General features: G+C 44.3%; 1 protein-coding gene across 10 annotated transcripts in view; it reads left to right on the top strand.

Moving 5' to 3' along the window:
• The window catches only part of SEC14L1 (SEC14 like lipid binding 1), a 75,655-nt gene that overhangs the window by 38,994 nt on the left and 16,969 nt on the right, over window positions 1-19,692 (top strand). For all 10 annotated transcript variants that reach the window (XM_063655855.1, XM_054460200.2, XM_054460197.2 and 7 more), the window contains 5 exons: window positions 10,815-10,964; window positions 11,195-11,326; window positions 13,450-13,578; window positions 14,704-14,938; window positions 16,228-16,337. In XM_063655855.1, coding sequence (XP_063511925.1) covers window positions 10,815-10,964; window positions 11,195-11,326; window positions 13,450-13,578; window positions 14,704-14,938; window positions 16,228-16,337 — 756 coding nt within the window. The remainder of the gene's footprint in view (window positions 1-10,814; window positions 10,965-11,194; window positions 11,327-13,449; window positions 13,579-14,703; window positions 14,939-16,227; window positions 16,338-19,692) is intronic.

Consider the following 19,692-nt stretch of genomic DNA (forward strand, 5'->3'; position numbering starts at 1 on the left):
CAGTCTCTTGACCTTGTGACCCGCCCGCCTCATCCTCCCAAAGTGCTGGGATTACAGGCATGAGCCACTGCGCCTGGCCTACATATTTGTTTTTAGGTTTTTATTTTGTTTTGTTTTGTTTTATTTTGATGTGATGTGATGTTATGTTATGTTACGTTATGTTGTTATTTTTTTGAGACGGATTCTCACTCAGTCACCCAGGCTGGAGTGCAGTGGCGTGATCTTGGTTCACTGCAACCCTTGCCTCCTGGTTTCAAGCGATTCTCCTGCCTCAACCTCTCGAGTAGCTGGGACTACAGGCACCTGCCACCATGCCCAGCTAATTTTTCTATTTTTAGTAGAAACGTTGGCCAGGCTGGTCTGTTAACTCCTGACCTCAGGTGATCTGCCTGCCTTGGCCTCCCAAAGTGCTGGGATTATAGGAGTGAGCCACCGTGCCCGGCCTGTTTTTAATTTTAGTATAGTCATTGTATTTTCTTGTTTTTGTTTGAGATAAGGTCTGGCCCTTTCACCCAGATGGGAGTGCAGTGGCGTGATCATGGCTCACTGTAGCCTCCATCTCCTAGGCTCCCGCGATCCTCCCGCCTCAGCCTTATTTTCTGGTTTGATCTAAGCGCAGATTACCAGTCTGCTGTTGTGACTTGATGCGTTTGTCTCACTGAAGACTGGTACCTGAGGCAGCTGACTTTGGTTGAGATGTGGCACTTCTTTCTGTAGTATAATGTGCATGCCATGTACCATTGCGAGTTTGCCAGAAGCAGCCTTTGATCCTAGCTGTGGATGCTCGGGGCTGTCAGTATTTGGACAAGTGGACGGGTATGCCGTAACTGCTGGGATCCTGACTTTTCTTTGAAAGGGCTCAAGTTTTTATGAATTTTAGTTTTTATAAATACCTTATTAGGATGAACACATGTTCACAAATAGCATGCAATTTGAAACCTCGCTTTACCAGTGGACTAAACAGAAGTCGTTTCTCTTGGTAGCCTTCCGGTGAGGAAACGAGGTGGGATACAGGAGCCTACAGAGGACTGAATTGTGATTACATGTAGTCTTCCTGGGTCCTTGTCACTCTTACGGTCTAGAAGTAGCTTCGATCTTTATTTGCTTGGAGTTTCAGCAGCAGACCGCGGTGCTTGAAGCTGTTCATGGAATGACCGCTTGTGTCTGAGCCAGCGTCTGAGGAAACTGATGTTCTGCAAGTGGGTCTGAGAGGCTTCTCTGGAGTTGACCCATCTCTTGCTGATGCTCTCCCTGCCAGGAATGTTCCTCTCTCCCTGGGTTTCTCTTTAGAGCCCTCTGCAGACATCACCACCCCAGCAAAGCCCTCCGTAACCATCCCAACCTGAAGTGGTTTCCCCCGAATAGCTTAAGCAGATTTTTTTTGTTAATACAGTCCATTTGTTAATACAGTCCATTTCTATTGCTGTATATAGTTATAAATTTGTTTTTGTTTTAGAGACAGAGTTTCACTCTTGTTGCGCAGGCTGGAGTGCAATGGCACAATCTCAGCTTACCGCATCCTCCGCCTCCTGGATTCAAGTGATTCTCCAGCCTTGCCTCCTGAGTATTTGGGATTACAGTCATGCACCACCGTGCCCAGCTAATTTTGTATTTTTAGTAGAGATAGGGTCTCACCATGTTGGCCAGGCTGGTCTCAAACTCCTGACCTCAGGCGAGGTAATCTACCCACCTCAGCCTGCTGGGGTTACAGGCGTGAGCCACCCCACCCAGCTAGTTATGAGATTTTCTGTCTTGCCTCTCTAAATAAGCCATGTTCCTGTGCCTTCCACTTTTATATTCCTTAGAATTTTTAGTATAGGGCCTGCATGTGGTAGGCCCTCTGTAAACAGCTGTTATTTTGATAGTGTGTGAATTACAGAATTAGAACTCTGAGGGACTTTGGTCAGTTTGCCACGTTTTCTTTCTTTTTTTTTTAATGGCAGCCTACAAAGTTGGACACATTTTCTTGGTATGTTGAATACTTGTTTCTTTGAGCACTGGCAGCTTATAGAGAGACTGAGGCTGTAGTTAGTTGTTTTACTTACGGGTTCTTTCCAGGGTAAAACCAGATCTGTGTATAAATGAGTTTGAGGGTCATGTCTGATGCTGTAGAATATCCCAGTGGTTGCATGGAAAACAGCTGGCTTGGTGTGTTGGCTAAACTGGGTATGAACATAGCTCAGTTAAAGGTAGGTTAAATTTGTTTTGAACAAATTCTTTAGGTTGAATTTGTTTTGAATGGGTTTTTCTGGTGGAGTGCAGCATTCAGCTCATTAATTTTCAAGTTGAAATGTCTTCACAAAAATATGGCTTTCTTTAGCACAGTACTAGCTTTTAATATGTCAAAATTGCATTCAAAGGTTGGTTAAAACCTGAAAGTGCTGTTGCCAGCCTTCCAAATTGCAGGCTCAGAAATCCCTTTTGAAAGAGGAAGAGTGGGTGTAGGAAGGTGGGAGGAAGCAGTTACCCGGGAGGAGCTTCCTCTCAGGGTCAGGTTGATGAGGCCCTGGTTTTGTTTTTATTACTGAAACAATTGCTGTGTAAAAATGAGTGAGCAAATGGTTACAGTAGTTATTTGTCTTACAGAAATAATTTTTCCTCTAAAAAGGATACATCAAAGAACCTTTCTCCCTCTCTGAAGAACTTACTTCTGGGAGAGTTCATTTTGTCCAGCCTTTCTTGACTGTGTGTTTGGTAAATGTTGGGCGTGATTAGGAAATGGCTGGATGACACTGTGGATACCTGGAAATTGCTGTTGCTCTTCCGGCGCAGTGATTCGAACCTGGTGAGAGTTGAAAAAGGGGTTCTTCCCACATTCTTTTAGTGCAGAGATAAAACGTGAAGGCCTGCTGATGTGGGCTCTGTGGCTCAAACAGGGTTTTAAAAATAGAGAAGCTTTCCAGAAAAGTCCAAGTTGCTGGCTTTGCTTGAAAAGCATAAGCTCCCCAGGCTGCTGCTCCTCTGAGCCCCAAGGAGCTGGAGCCAGTGCTGAGGCCCCAGGAGAAAGCCCTGTCCTGCTGTGCTGCGCACCAGGCCTGCCACCACCTCGACCAGAGCTTCGGGCAGACCTAAAATTTGTACACGTTTTCACATCTAAAACGTGGCAGTGTTGTATTTAATCAGTTATTGCAAAAGACAATAAAAACTGTAGGTTGATTTCTTGGTTTGTACCAATCTGTGTAGGCTCTGACTGTGTCATAAAAGCAGGTTTTATTTTACATGTGGACTTTCTCCCCTAAAGCTACCTTTTTCAAACTATTAATGTCTTTCCAAACTTTTTATTATGAGTAATGCTCATTTTTTAAAAAGTTGGTAGAAAAGTACTATGAACACCTGTATGCATGTCCCCTAGGTAAATTAGCACATTTGCTTTCTCTGTCTCTTTCACAAACACATGTGCACATACATTTTGTAGAAACATTTGAAAGTAAGTTGCTTTATGTCATGACACTTTACCCCTAAATACTAAAACATGTATTGCCTAAGAATAGATATTCTTCTGTCTAGCTGTGATTATTATCACAGGCAAAGAATCGTGCACCTGTGGTCTCAGCTGCTTCGGAGGCTGAAGTGGGAGGATCGCTTGAGCCAGGAGGCGGAGGATGTAGTGAGCCAAGACTGTGCCACTGCACTCCAGCCTGGGTGACCAGAGTGATACGTCTCAGAAAAATACAAATAAAAATAAAAAAGTGTTATTTAATATGAAATGCATGGTTGCATTTCCTCGGTTGTTCCCCAGATGTTTCGATAGCTATTTTTATTCCAATCCAAGAGCTAATGCAGCATTGCATTTGGTTGTTCTCTCTTTAGATGCCTTTATTCTAGACAGTTCCTTGCTTTTTCTGTTTATCTTTCAAGACTCTGACATTTTTTTTTCGTTTAAGCGTCTAGGGTAGTTGTGTAGAATGTTCCATAATTTGGGTTTGTCTGATGATTTCCTCCCAAGTAGCTGGGATTATAGGCATGCGCCACCACGCCCGGCTAATTTTTGTATTTTTAGTAGAGACGGGATTTCACCATGTTGGCCAGGCAGGTCTCGAACTCCTGACCTCAGGTGATTCACCTGCCTTGGCCTCCCAAAGTGCTGGGATTACAGGGGTGAGCCACCATGCCCAGCCTTATTTCCTCATGATTAGCTAAGGGTCAACCATCTTGTCCTGAGGGCCGCAGAAGCCTGTGGCATTTGTGTCTGCTTCCGCTGCATCACGCCACGCTCTCCGGTTGGCCTGTTGCTGGGGCTCAGTTCAGTCATTTGGTGAAGGTGGTGCCCATGAGATCTTTCCATTGTAAAGGTACCCACCTTTGTTCCTTTGTTAAATTTATCTGTAACCTGCAGTATGATAATTTGAGACTCTGTCTCTTCTGAGCGCCTTACGTTAGCGTTCATTGATGATCCTTGTCTGAATCAGTTATTGTGCATTGGTGGCTAGAAAATGGTGATTTCCTAATTGGCACTCCTTCTGTGTTTATTAGATTTTTTTTTTTTCCTGAAAAATTTTCTCCCCTGTCGAGTATCACTATGTGGTTTATAATGCTTTGCCACCTTTTTTCTTTCTGGTGTTCAAATTATCCCAGACTTGGTGAGTGGAGCCCCTTCAGGCTGGTTCCTCTGTCCCTTGGACATATCCCCATCTGTCACTGAGCACTCCCTCGCCTCCTGGTGAGAAATGTTTCTGCCTCGCCTTGACCTTCCCTTGCTCCAGACTTGTAATCAGCCGCACGGATTCTTTTGTAATAGGGACTGGTATTTGGAAATCAAGATCTGGTTGCCAAGTTTGCTCATCATGAACTGAGATGTCATTGCTTTTCGCCCCTTCCAATGGAAAGAGCTAGGAGCTAGGACATAGATTGATGTTTTTAATCAAATTAGAATGCTTCTGTTTTTCAGGGCCTGCTTACATACTTTGTAGAAACTTGCATGGCTTGTAGCTCATGCTGAAAAACTCAGGTTCTGGTACCTAAGCCATCCCAGAGATGAAAGTTACCTCTACTTTTTGCAGTCTTTTCATTTCCAGAACCCTCCACAGTTAGAATTGTGTATGCTGACAGTATGCAGAAAATTTACTGACCTTAACTGATGGGTCTCTGAAAGACGGGTCAGGGTAAGAGAGTGCAGAAACAAAAGGCAGGACTTATCTTTTTATTGAGTAAGCTTGTATTTTATGCTTCAAAACATGTTTTTTGGACAACGACTTTGTTTTAGGCATTGAAGTCCTCATTCTCCTGAGGATAAAAAGTCTCTGCCCTGCAGCCTAGCAGTGCATTTGGTGGCAGAGTGACAGGCTTGGAAGAGAATGTGGAGGGAGGAAGGGAGGCGCTTGCTAACTGCCCCCGACGCTGACAGAGCTCTGGAGAGGTCAGTGCAGCTTCTGAGTTAGCTGCTCCTTAGCCTGGATACCTTAAATGTCATCTGGTTGGCCATGCCAAGGTAAAGTGAATGTCTGTGCAAATAGGAGTCTACATGGATGGATAATTTTACAGGGAAGGGAACATTTTTAGTGTGATTGAAATTCAAGGTGAGGCTGCGTGGGTGACACCTTATGCTGACCACTCTGTTTCAAGAATTGGAAGGATGGTGTGTGTATTTTGAAAATGGCCTAGTTCTAGCTAAGGCTACGTCTTAGTAAGTGCTTACTCTGCCCTATATGTCACTTAAAAAGATTCAGTTTGTTTGAAACCTTTGTTAAGTCTCAGTTTCTTGGTACGTCATAGTACTGGAATGTACAAAGCCAGTTTTTTTTTTTGTTTTTTTAAGTAGAGTGCAGTGGAAGTCAGTTTAGATGGTTTTCAGTGTCCGTATAGAACAAATGGTAGCCAACCTGTTTTCCTAGGAATTGTTCGTGTGTTCAGTACTTAATAAATTCTTAGGGCTTTGAATGGGACTTATCTGTGGTGGGATCTGTGCAGGTGATTAAACTTCTTAAGTGTTGTTTACATAAAGTGCATGAAGAGACAGATACTGAGTGATTTTTCAAGATTCTGGCAGTAATGGGATTCAGAATATGTTTGAGTAGAAGAGGGGAGCAGATAAATATAAAGAATATATTTTTAACTTCCAAAGTAAGAACATTGAAGAAGCAAATATAATTGGCCACCACATGTGGGTTTTGCATTCTTTCCAGACCATCCTGCGCATGAGTCTCATATTAATTTTCTGAAAATGTGACTCTGGCCACCTGTTCGCACTCCCTCCATCCCAGCTCCTGGAGAGGAAGGCCAGGGCCTTCTGTCTGCACCTGGCAAGGCATGGTCTATGCCACATCGTCATGCACCACAGCGACCCCTGGCCTCACCTCTCACCACTTCCCTCCCCTGGGGGCTATGGGTCCTGTCCCCACCTGAGGTTGCCTTGCAGTCGTTCTCCTCAGTTCTTTCCTGGAAATGCTCTCCGCCTCGCTGACTGTGAACAGACCCTGGCACGCTTTGAGGCCCAGCATGTGTGCCTCCTCTCTCTCGAAGGCTTTCCCCACGCTGCCCCTCCATGCAGAGCGTGTGCTCCCCCTTCTGCCTCCTGGCACCTGCTTATCCTTCTGACCCTCATGGATGTCATTGACTCCCTTCCCTCCCTCCTGTACTGACTACCATGGTCCCTTGTGCGTAGGCAGCTGGAGTGTAGCATGTGCTTTCCACATTGATTTAACCTTGTAACGTTGTGGAGAGAAAGTGAGATACAGGCAAGAAAACTGAGGGTGACTTTGAAGGAATCGTAGTAAAAACCCAGGCGGAGGAATTCCTGTGATTCTCTAGTCCTTCTGGGATCTTGATGGCAATGTTTGTGATCTATGTATTACTTCTATTCAGAAGGGCAGTCCTGTTGAAGGTAAACATCAGGGAATTGCTGCCAGAAAGGGAGTGTTTTTAGTATAGTAATGCTCTGAAGCTACTTGTACCTTGTCAGAAGTAAAATCAAAGCCATTTGTGCCATTTTCATTAATATTTTTAATACCAAAGGTTTCTTCCTTGACTCTGTTTTTGGTTGTGATTAATTTAAGATGGGAATTCACAGTTCTAACCCTGCCTCATTTTTAGTATAGGTTGAGCATCTCAAATTTGAAAGTCCGAAGTCCAAAATGCTCCAGATCAGAAACTTTTTGAGCACTGATATGATGCTCAAAGGAAATGCCCATTGGAGCATTTTGGATTTCGGATCTGTGGATTTGAGATGCCCAACCAGTAAGTATAATAGAGCTATTCCCAAGACCCGAAAAAGATCTGAAATCAGAAGCACTTCTGGTCCCAGGCATTTTGGAGAAGGGATGCTCAACCCATCCTGCAGTACCTTCCTTTATAATGGGGACGACCATAGGGGCAGGCACTGGGTTTCCTTTTTCAGGTTCCTTCTTACAGCCTAGATTCTTACTACCCTATGCCCCCACCACCCCTTTTTTCTGAGATGGAGTCTCGCTCTGCCGCCCAGTTTGGAGTGCGGTGGCGCCATTTTGGCTCACTGCAGCCTCTCCCTCCAAGGTTCCAGTGATTTTCCCACCTCAGCCTCCCAAGTAGCTGGGATTACAGGTGTGTGCCACTGTGCCCAGCTAATTTTTGTATTTTTGGTAGAAATGGGGTTTCGACATGTTGGTCAGGATGGTCTCAAACTCCTGGCATCAAATGATCTGCCTGCCCTGGCCTCCCTAAGTGCTGGGATTACAGACGTGAGCCACTGCACCCGGCCTTATTCTTATTACCCTATATCCTATGACTTCCTGTTCACATGCACCATGGGCTACTGGATTTTTTTTTTTTTTTTTTTTTTTTTGAGACAGGGTCTTACTCTTACTCTGTTACCCAGTCTGGAGTGCAGTGGTGCAATCACAGGTCACTGCAGCCTGCACCTCCTGGGCTCAGGTGGTCCTCCCATGTCAGCCTTCTGAGTAGCTAGAACTACAGGCATGTACCACCACACCTGGCTAATTTTTATATTTTTTGTAGAGACGGAGTTATGCTATGTTGCCTAGGCTGGTCTAAAACTCCTGGGCTCAAGTGATCTGCATGCCTGGGCCTCTGGATCGCTTAGGTTTTAATATGAATTCTGCAACATCTTTAGTTTGGTAATCTTTGTGGATTGCTACAGAGTAAATTAAATTATTCACAAAGAATAATATTGAATAATTTAATTATTCACAAGGAATAATCTTGAAAGATCTCATGTGTTCGTTACTCATCTTCCCCCAGTGATAACATCTTGCAGAACTGCGTGCACCAGCACAGTCAGGATGCTGCCGTGCGCATAGTCGAGACACAGAGTGTTTCCCAGGCGTCTCTCTTATGGCCCTTTTACAGCCACACCTGCTTCCCTCCTGTCCCCACCCCTTCCTTAGCCCCTGGCAACCACTCTTTTGTTTTCGGTTTCTATAGTTTTGTCTTTTCAAGAATGTTATGGACAGGGAATCATACAGTATGTAACTGCTGAGGCTTTTTTTTTTTTTTTTTAGCTTAGCATAATTCTCCCACGATTCATCCAGTTCTTCACCTGGATCAACAGTTCATTTTTTTTTTTGCTGAGTAGTGTTCCGTGGTGTGGCTGCAGCGCAGTCCGTTTAGCCTCACTCAGGAAGGACATCTCGGAGTTGTTTCCAGTTTCTATTATGAGTAACGCTGCTATGAATGTTTGTATATGGGGTTTTGTGCGAACATAAGCTCTCATTGCTCTGGGATAAACGCCCAGGAGTGCATTTGTTAGGTTGTATACCGTTGCATGTTTAGGTTTTAAGAAGATACCTGTTTTCTGGAGTGGTTGCACCATTTTACATTCCTGCCAATGATGTGGAAGGGATTCAGTTCTTCCACATCCTAACCAGCACTTGGTGTTGTCACTGTGTTTTATTTTAGCCATTCTGATAGTTGTATAGTGATACTCCTTTGTGATTTTAATTTGCATTTCCCTAATGGTCCTTTTCTCTAATGAACATCTCTCGTGTGCTTATTTGCCATCTGTGTATCCTCTCAGGTGAGATATCACTTCCTGTCTCTTGCCCATTTTCTAATTGGACTTTTTTAAACTCCTGAGGTTTTGTTTTTTTTTTTTTTTATCATGGTAAAAGCACATGAAATTTACCATCTTAACCATTTTTAAATTTCAATTGTGTGTCAAAAGACAAAATTACAAAAAATTTAGTGTATGGATCTTAATTGGCTTTTTTGATTCCAGAATCAGGCAACACCTCATTCTATAAAACAGAATTCTGTAAAATAGAATGAGTGTTCTCATGAGCTGAGCAGGGGAAGTTGGCTTTGTAGACAGAAAAGGGATGAGGGAAACAGACACAGAACAGAGAGCAGATGGGTGGTTTCAGAGTGACTTTCCTTGTAAAGGTTAACACAGAGGGGACTTCCTTATCACGCTGGCCCAAACTGGCCCATTTGGAGGATTTGCTGTTCTCTTTCTTCTGATTTCTTGCAAAGTCAGATAAACAACTTATTTTTGGCTTGGTGGTATGGAGGTTACCAAGAGGGGCTCCATTTTGGTTTGATCTGCTGGGCCTGGTGCAGGAGCTCAGTCCAAACCAGTGTTCTCCTGGCTCACTATATTTATGTTGAGTTTTAAGAATTTTTTATGTATTCTAGGCATTAGTCCTTTGTCAGATACTTGGTTTGTAAATACCTCTTCCCATTTTGTAGTTTGTTTTTTCATTCTCCTAACAGGGGCTTTGTTTTGTTTTGTTTTGAGATGGAGTCTCGCTCTGTCGCCCAGGCTGGAGTACAGTGGCACGATCTCGGCTCCCTGCAAGCTCCGCCTCCTGGGTTCATGCCATTCTCCTGCCTCAGCCTCCTGAGTAGCTGGGACTACAGGCGCCCGCCACCACTCCTGGCTTATTTTTTTGTACTTTTAGTAGAGACGGGGTTTCACCGTGTTAGCCAGGATGGTCTCAATCTCCTGACCTCGTGATCTGCCCACCTCAGACTCCCAAAGTGCTGAGATTAAAAGCGTGAGCCACCGCGCCCGGCCTTAACAGGGTCTTTCACTGAGCAAATGTTTTTAACTTTGAGGAAGTTCATTTTATATATTTTTTCTCCTATGGATTGTGATTTTGTTGTCACATCTAAGAACTCTTTGCCCAGCAAAGATTTTCTGTTTTTTTTTTTTCCTAAAAGTTTTAGTTTTGTGTTTTACATTTAAGTTGCTGATCTTTGAGTTAATTTTTATACAAGGTGTGAGGTTTAGGTCAAGATTCATTGTTATTATTGTTTTAGCCTATGGATGTGTAATTGCTCCAGTAACATGTTGAAAAGACTGGCCTGCTTTCTTTCCCTCATTGCTTTTACATCTCTGTTGAAAATCAATCGGTGTTCCCTGACAGGTGCAGATACTAAAAAATAAATCAGTTGAGTGTATTTGTTTGAGTCTGTTTCTGGGTTCTGTATTTTGTCCCATAGATCTGTATGTCAGTTGCCCCTCTGCTAATACTAGACGGTCTTGATTACTGTAGTTATAGAGTAAGCCTTAATACCGGGGTGACTGATTCTTCCCAAGTTATTCATCTTTTTCAAAATTGTTTTAGTTGTTCTAGTTCCTTTGTCTTTCCATATAAATTTTAAAACAATCTTGTCTATAGTTACCAAAAAGTCTTGCTGGGGTTTTGTTAGGAATGATGTTAGTTATGGGGAGAATTGAGATCTTTACTAGGTTGAATCTTCCAATCCATGGACATGGAGTGTCTTTTTCTTCTTTAATGAAAGCTTCAGATGTGAAGACAGTTGTGGCGCTGCCTGTTGCCGTGCACTGAGAGGTGCTGTTCCAGGGAGAACACGGTCAGCGGCAGGACATCAGGTTGTGTCTTTGCTCACTTCCGCTTTCTTGGTTTTTAAATTTATAGGCCTATGAAAGGAGGTTCCCTACATGTCCTTTGATTCCGATGTTCGTGGGCAGTGACACTGTGAATGAATTCAAGAGCGAAGATGGGGCTATTCATGTCATTGAAAGGCGCTGCAAGCTGGATGTAGATGCACCCAGACTGCTGAAGAAGGTAATGGTCGGAAAGGACATCTTGGAGGGAAAGGGCGTCCTGGAGGGAAGGGGCGTCCTGGAGGGAAAGGGCGTCCTGGAGGGAAAAGGCATCCTGGAGGGAAAGGGTGTCTTGGAGGGAAAGGGTGTTTTGGAGGGCAGCCCCCAGAGACAACATGAACTTACACTATAGCTTCTGTGCTATTGGTTGTTATTAATAAACCCACTTCTCTTTCTTTTTTTTTTTTAAAGATTGCAGGAGTTGATTATGTTTATTTTGTCCAGAAAAACTCACTGAATTCTCGGGAACGTACTTTGCACATTGAGGCTTATAATGAAACGTTTTCCAATCGGGTCATCATTAATGAGCATTGCTGCTACACCGTGAGTAATCTGTCACTTGGCGGAAGACATTCTGCTGACATACGGCTTCTGAGGATTGTTGGATCACCATTTTAAACAGCGCATCTTTTTGTCTTAGAGGGCAGTTCTTCATTAGATGTTGTCACTCGTTTCTCATGTGTAGGAGGAAGGGTAGCAGGTGTGGTCTCCTGCAGAGTGGATTGTGTTGTCATGGCAGTTAAGGCAGCCAAGTGATGCCTTGATTTGGTTTTGGTTTTGGTTTTTTTTTCTTTTTTGAGACACAGTCTCCCTCTGTCACCCAGGCTGGAGTGCAGTGGTACAATCTCGGCTCACTGCAACCTCTGCTTCCCGAGTTCAAGTGATTCTCCTGCCTCAGCCTCCCTAGTAGTTTGGATTACAGGCATATGCCACCACGCCAGGCTGATTTTTGTATTTTTAGTAAAGATGGGGTTTCACCATGTTGGCCAGGCTGGTCTGGAACTCCTGACCTCACGTGATCCACCCCTTGGCCTAATTTTTTTTTTTTTTTTTTTTGAGATGGAGTCTCACTCTTGTCACCAAGGCTGGAATGCAGTGGCACAGTCTCAGCTCACTGCAACCTCTGCCTCCCAGGTTCAAGTGATTCTCATTCCCCAGCCTCTCAAGTAGCTGGGATTACAGGCACTCGCCACCACGCCCGGCTAATTTTTGTATTTTTAGTAGAGACGGGGTTTCACCATGTTGGCCAGGCTGGTCTCCAGCTCCTGACCTTGTGATCCGTCTGCCTCGTCCTCCCAAAATGCTGGGATTACAGGCGTGAGCCACCGCGCCCGGCCTTAAATATTATATTCATATGCCACTTCTTTTCTGGTCTTACTGTAATGTGTTAGAAATATCTAATGAAGGACTAAGATGTGTGCCTTTAAGAATAGTGCCGAGAGTGTTTGTCTGTCTCAGTATCTTCACTGCTTACCACCCTGTTTCAAGAACTTCTTTTATCAGATTTTTAGAATACCCTCCTGCCAGATTGCTGTATTTCTGCCCTTCTCCCCTGCAGCGTATCCTTAACACTGAATTCAAAGTGATCTATTTAAAGTATGTCAGATTAAGTCACTTCTCTGGGCTCAAAACCCTGGAGCGTTTCCACAGTTCACCCAGAGGAAGAGCCCAGAGTCTTTATGGTGGCTTGCAAGGGCCTGAGTTCTCTCCTGGTTACGCCTCTCCTGTCCTTGCTGTCATGCGGTGGGCCTCCCCCAGGGGCTTTGGCTCCAAGGTGCTCGCTGTGCCGTGCTCGTCTTCTTTACGTCTCTAGTCTCACCTCCTCCCATCTCGACTCAGGTCACCCCTTCTTGGCCAGCCCCAGCCACTCATTTAATTCTGCAGCCTGACACCCCAACCCCCAGGCTTTTTTTTTTTCTTCTTCAGGGATGGGATCTTGCCCTGTCACTCAGGCTGGAGTGCAGTGGAACAATCACAGTTCACTGCAGCCTCCACCTCCCAGGCTCAAGTGATCCTCCTGCCCCAGCCTCCCAAGTAGCTGGGACTATAGGCACATACTACCACGCCTGGCTAGTTTTTAAATTTTTTTGTAGAGATGAGGTCTTGCTCTGTTGCCCAGGCTGGTCTCAAACTCCTGGACTCAAGTGATCCTCCCACCTTGGCCTCCCAAAGTGTCGGGATTGCAGGTGTGAACCGTTATGCCTGACCCCCATCCCTGGTTCTTTTAGCCTCTGCTCCAAGTTTTCTTTTTTCCATAGCACGCACTTATCTTTAATTTCCTTGCATACTGTGTTTCTGGCTGATTGTCTCCTCTGTTAGACTCTGTTGAAAGCTTCGAAGGCCAGTACCTCTTTGTTCATGATGGAGAAGACTATTCAGTGAGTATGTTGAATGAATGAATGAAGCAAGAATGAAAATGAAGCTCTCCTTTTATAGTCGTCTTTGAAATGTTTTTGAACAATTATTTGGATCTCTTCATGATTTAGAATGTGATTTTGATCCTGATTTTGAACATGATTTTGGCATTTTTTCCATCTGCTGTCTTTATGGTAGTAGCATTATTAGTACAGTAAGTGTTTTTTCTGGTTACTGGTTAAACTGAAGAGCAGGCAGATGATATTCTGTTGTCAATTCAGTCAGTGAGAGTGCTTTCTGTTTATCTGCAGGTTCACCCTGAAAATGAAGATTGGACCTGTTTTGAACAGTCTGCAAGTTTAGATATTAAATCTTTCTTTGGTTTTGAAAGTACAGTGGAAAAAATTGCAATGAAACAATATACCAGCAACATTAAAAAAGTGAGTGTATCTTGGGATTTTATGGCAGAGGGTGGGCAGGAGTCTCTGAGATGACCCATCTTTTTGGAAGGCTGGGGATGGGTTAGCAAGGGATTTGCAGCATTTCTTGGGTAGAAGATGCTGTGATCCCTACCCCCTGCCTCATCTTTAGGTATAGGGGTTGAGGTTGTGCTGGTTGCTGATGGAGGAAGGAGGTGCCTGTAGCTCCAGCCATGGCACTGTCTGCCTGGAGTTGCTGACAGAGTTAGAAGTTGGGGAGAGGCAGCAGCAGCTGGCACACGGCACCTAGGCCTTGCTGCAGGATTGGGAGGAGGCCTGGGGGCCTGGGAAGGTGCTTGCTGGGCAGCTGCCCTCCTTGGATTGTCAGTTCTTCCACAGAAGACCTTCCTTTCTCGTTTTTGTGCTGTTGTTCATCAGTTGTTATAGAATTGTGGTTTCGAAATCTATCCATGTGGAATTATGGAGTGGTTTTTGAAGGCTCATTTTCAGGGTACTGCGTTGGAAAGAATTGAAATTGAGACAGAAATCATATATTGAGTACAAGTACCCTAAATCAGCATTTTAAAATAGTCATATAAAAATTCCATCTCTTTAGATGCTATTTCCTAAACCTTGGAAAAGAACAAGTAAAATAAACAAAAACACAGAAGCATTTGGCCTTTTTTTTTTTTCTATCTATTTTGTAGCAGTTCAGTTTTATTGGTGTTTTAAAAGCTTGTAAGGGACTGGGCGCACTGGCTCATGCCTGTAATCCCAGCACTTTGGGAGGCTGAGGTGGACAGATTGCTCGAGCCCAGGAGTTCGAGACCAGCCTGGACAACATTGCGAAACCCCGTATTTACAAAGAATACAAAAATTAGCCGGATGAGGTGGCACGTACCTGTAGTCCCAGCTACTGGGGAGGCTGAGGTAGGATGGCTTGAGTCCAGGAGGTCAAGGGTGCAGCGAGCTGTGATCATGCCACTGTGTTCTAGCCTGGGCCACAAAGCGAGACCCTGTCTCAAAAAAAAAAAGCTTGTGAGGCTCACCATCTTCTGTTGGCTAGAAAAAAAGACAAGTCTTGGGAGAGATGAGTAATTTGAATGTTGAATATATACTCACCTTTAAATTGGTTTTGTTTTAAAGGGAAAGGAAATCATCGAATACTACCTTCGCCAGTTAGAAGAAGAAGGCATAACCTTTGTGCCCCGTTGGACTCCGCCTTCCATCACGCCCTCTTCAGAGACATCTTCATCATCCTGCAAGAAACAAGCAGCGTCCATGGCCGTCATCATCCCAGAAGCTGCCCTCAAGGAGGGGCTGAGTGGTGATGCCCTCAGCAGCCCCAGTGCACCTGAGCCCGTGGTGGGCACCCCTGACGGTGGGTCTGGCAGGGGCTTCATCCCGAGAGCAAGGCTAGGGAAGTCGGCGTTGCCGTTTTCTCTCTGTTTGCTCTGCCTGTTCCCGCTTCCTTGGAACATTAGATAACTCAGAAAGAAAAGACCCGTCTCTCGTTTCTGGCCCTTGTCCTCTGGCTTATGTAATACATTCATTTTACTTTTTATTAGATTTTTTGTTAATAGGTAGGAAGGGTTATATCAAGTTATTTTTATTCTTTTATGGATACCGGAAGGTGTTTCTTTGTTTGTTTAAGAAATGGGGTCTCACTGTGTTGCCCAGGATGGTCTTGAACTCCTGGGCTCAAGCAATCGTTCTGCCTTGGCCTCCCAAAGTGCTGGGATTATAGGTGTGAGCCACCACGCCTGGCCTAAGGAAGGTTTTTTTGGTTTTGTTTTGTTTTGTTTTGAGGTGGAGTATTGCTCTGTTGCCCAGGCTGGAGTGCAATGGTGCCATCTTGGCTCACTGCAACCTCCATCTCCCAGGTTGAAGTGATTTTCCTGCCTCAGCCTCCCGAGTAGCTGGGACCACAGGCATGTGCCACCACGCCTGACTAATTTTTTTATTTTTTTATTTTTGAGATAAAAAAGTCTCTGTCGCCCAGGCTGCAGTGTAGTGGCACAATCTCGGCTCAGTGCAGCCTTTGTCTCCCAGGTTCAAGTGATTCTCCTGCCTAAGCCTCTTGAGTAGCTGGGATTATAAGCCTGCACCACCAAGCCTGACTAATTTTTATATTCCTGGTGGAGACGGGGTTTCACCATGTTGGCCAGGCTTGTCTTGAACTCCTGATCTCAGGTGATCTGCCCACCTCAGCCTCCTGAGTAGCTGGGATTACAGGCATGAGCCACGAGATTTCTTACATTCTCGAACACAGTAGCTCTATTCAAAATAGATTTAGATTTGCTTGCCTTTTTTTTTTCATACATTTTATATCTTGTAAGTCCTTTTTTTGTTATGTTCCTCTTGGAATTAAAACAGTCATTAATATCTATTATAGTCATGAATAGTATTGTGATTTGGCAATAGAGGTAACTCAGTGGTAATCAGGGAAAGATAATTGAGTCAGAAAGTTTACCTGTGGTTTAGTCAGTGATTTGATCTCAAAGCCTATCCCTCAAGTCCTCTAAGGAATCTGGTTTACATCTGCCATCTCTGTGGTTTCATGTGCCTCTAAGACTCTAGGAACACACGTTAACTCCACTGAGCAGAAAGACTTTGGGAGCCTAAAGCTCCAGTGTTCTTTGTTGTAAAGAAATGTCACTTACATTCCAGACAAACTAGATGCCGACTACATCAAGAGATACCTGGGCGATTTGACTCCGCTGCAGGAGAGCTGCCTCATTAGACTTCGCCAGTGGCTCCAGGAGACCCACAAGGGCAAAGTGAGTGTCGGCACCACGCCCAGTGTGCAGCGACAGAGCTTCGTGAAATCATGGAATCTCTTTCTGTCATAGTCACCGAGAGTAATATTCCCAACTTCCAAAGCTGGGAATGTTTCTTCCAGTATAGAAGTCATTGCATTTATGTCTCTGTGGAATCTAAGTCTTTTATATTAAGTGATAATGCATGACTAACTGCATTTTTCTAGACTTTACAGAGCAAGGTCTGGCTACAAACAGTGTCACGTCACAAAGCAACATGTGTTCCAAGTATTCACACATTCAAATTTTCAGAAGGTGTAAAAAGAGTTCAGAGATTTATCAGAGATAGAAATATTTGAGCTTTAATTTTCAGGTTTTTGGTGAAATTTTAGCCTCATGAGGGTGTAGATTTTTATGGTAAGCCTTACGTAGTGAGCAGAGCCTAGTATGTGTCTAGCGAGTTATTGGCATTATTTAGTAAAGGGAAACTAGGCATTGCATGTAGTTGGCCCGATCTCTAATTCTGTCAGCCTGGTTACTAGAAACCAAATAACTGAGTGCTGTTGAATACCAGTCATCCAGAAAACCACTGCAGTGATGATGGCCGCCGTTTATTGTCTCCTTACCATGTATTAGACGCTGTTTTCAGGTCTTTATTCCGTCCTTCCAGCAGCTCTCTCTGCTGCTGTTTCTCTCACTGGTTTTACATGTGAGGAAACTGAGGCACAGAGCAGTGAAGTAACCTGCCTGAGGTCTCACAGCCAGCGAGTGGTGGGGTCAGGATTTGAACCCAGGCCATTTTGTTCCAGAACCTCCATTGTTAACTACTTCCACGTAAGTGTGGTCCTTTCTGAGTGAAGATGACGCCACGTCAGTAGGCCACATGCGTCCTTTCTGAGTGAAGATGATGCCACGTCAGTAGGCCACATGCGTCCTTTCTGAGTGAAGATGACGCCACGTCAGTAGGCCACATGCGTCCTTTCTGAGTGAAGATGACGCCACGTCAGTAGGCCACGTGCGTCCTTTCTGAGTGAAGATGACGCCACATCAGTAGGCCACATGCTTTTGAGTTATTTCCCAGGAGTTGGGGTCATGAATAGCTCATGTTCCCACCCCCTTCTTGTTCTGATGGACCAGCCTCTTGAGTGGGTAAACACATGGCCACGGAGGAAGACACTTAGTCCACGTGACACTCAGAACACAGCCTTGGCCTTATTCTTTATTCAGGGAGGCCAACCTGTTGATTGACAGTAATGGAACCTGGAGAAGATTCCTGTATGTTAGTCAGCAATACCGCCACATCATGAAAACCCAACATGCTTTTTTTGTATTCTTTAATCTGTAGTTTTTGTTTTTAATTATCTTAAGTCTTATGATCACTCATAATTTTTAACTTTGTGTATATCTTCTCTACTTTAATCCTTCTAATGAGTTGGCAAAAGCACCATTGCCAATCACGTAGACACATGGTAGTTCTACAGTTTCATGTTTTTGAATTTTTTTTTTTTTTTTTATACAGAGTTTTGCTCCCTCACCCAGTCTGGTGCAGTCTTGGGTCACTACAACCTCTGCCTCCCAGGTTCACGCTATTCTCCTACCTCAGCCTCCTGAGAGCTGGGGTTAGCTCTGCCACCATTCCTGGCTAATTTTTGTATTTTTAGTAGAGAACAGGGTTCCATCATGTTGGCCAGGCTGGTCTGAAACTCCTGACCTCAGGTGATCCGCCTGCCTTAGCCTCCCAAAGGGCTGGGATTACAGGCGTGAGCCACGGGGCCCAACCTCGAATGACTTTTTAAAGACAATGCTAAATTATAACTTAGTCTGACTTAAGTAGTAAAGAATTCAAAAGTAAAGTTTAACTTGCTACTATTTCTTGTCATACTGACTTTTAAAAGCATCTGACCTTATAAATTGTCTATAAAATGTGAGAAGTGTTAAATATTCCTTATTTGATATTACACATAAACTACACTAAAATGCCTTTTAATAAATAAAGGGAACCATTTTAGATACAGGAAATTCTAATTAGATTGGCATAGTTAAGGCCAAAAATATAAAGTAGATATTGCTGCCTTATCTTCAGCCTTTGCCTTTAAGAGGCAAATAAATACAAAATACAGGTGAGTCTTGCTTGGTTCTGAGACAGTGAAGGGATTTCCTCAGTATTTAAATAGAGTCACATAGCCAGTTATGTAAACCCAAATATAAAACCAATCTCCAATAGGCTTTAAGATGGCATTTACAATCTTTGTGAAAGTTGAACATTACTAGCGAAGTCCAATCACATCTTTAGAAGGGGAAAGCAGTGTAGCGTTACTGAATCAGAATTATTAAAATTCAAAAAACCGAACATAGTCCTTTAACCACAAGCCAGCCTTAGTTAAATCAGGATTGCCCAATCAAAGTATTCTGATGATGGTTCATGATCTGAATTCTGGTGTATGAGATCTTTTTTTTTTTTTTTTTTGAGACGGAGTCTCGCCCTGTCGCCCAGGCTGGAGTGCAGTGGCGCGATCTCGGCTCACTGCAAGCTCCGCCTCCTGGGTTCACGCCATTCTCCTGCCTCAGCCTACCGAGTAGCTGGGACTACAGGCACCCGCCACCACGCCCAGATAATTTTTGTGTTTTAGTAGAGACAGGGTTTCACTGTGTTAGCCAGGATGGTCTCCATCTCCTGACCTCATGATCCGCCCGCCTTGGCCTCCCAAAGTGCTGGGATTACAGGCGTGAGCCACCATGCCTGGCCATGAGACCTATTAAATTATGATATGCATTAAAAAGTTATGACATTTCTGTTTTGTAGTAAGGCAGTCACCAGTTATTACTCATTAGAAGCTTTTTTGAGATCAACTTTCAAGTCTGCCCTTGCTGTCTTCTTTCTTTCTTTTTTTTTTTTTTTTTTGAGATGGCGTTTCGCTCTTGTTGCCCAGGCTGAAGTGCAATGGTGCGATCTTGGCTCACTGCACCCTCTGCCTCCAGGTTCAAGCGATTCTCCTGCGTCAGCCTCCTAAGTAGCTGGGACTACAGGCATGCACCACCACGCCCGGCTAATTTTGTATTTTTAGTAGAGACAGGGTTTCTCCATGTTGGTCAGTCTGGTCTTGAACTCCTGACCTCAAGCAGTCCGCCTGCCTTGGCCTCCCAAAGTGCTGGGATTACAGGCCTGAGCCACCACACCTGGCCAGTGAGGACCATTTTTGTTGCAGAGATTCTCCAAATACCCCATCAGTGTGTCCTCACTCCAGGTGATACTTTTGTTCTTATTGGCATCTACGTATAAGAGAATCCAGCAGCCTGACCTGTCTTCTGCCCGGAGAGACTGTGGAGATGTGGCCCAGTCTTGTGCTTGCTTCCCTTTTCCATGGTGTGGCACTGG

This window comes from Pongo pygmaeus, chromosome 19 (assembly GCF_028885625.2).
Source record: "Pongo pygmaeus isolate AG05252 chromosome 19, NHGRI_mPonPyg2-v2.0_pri, whole genome shotgun sequence".
Lineage (NCBI taxonomy): Eukaryota > Metazoa > Chordata > Mammalia > Primates > Hominidae > Pongo > Pongo pygmaeus.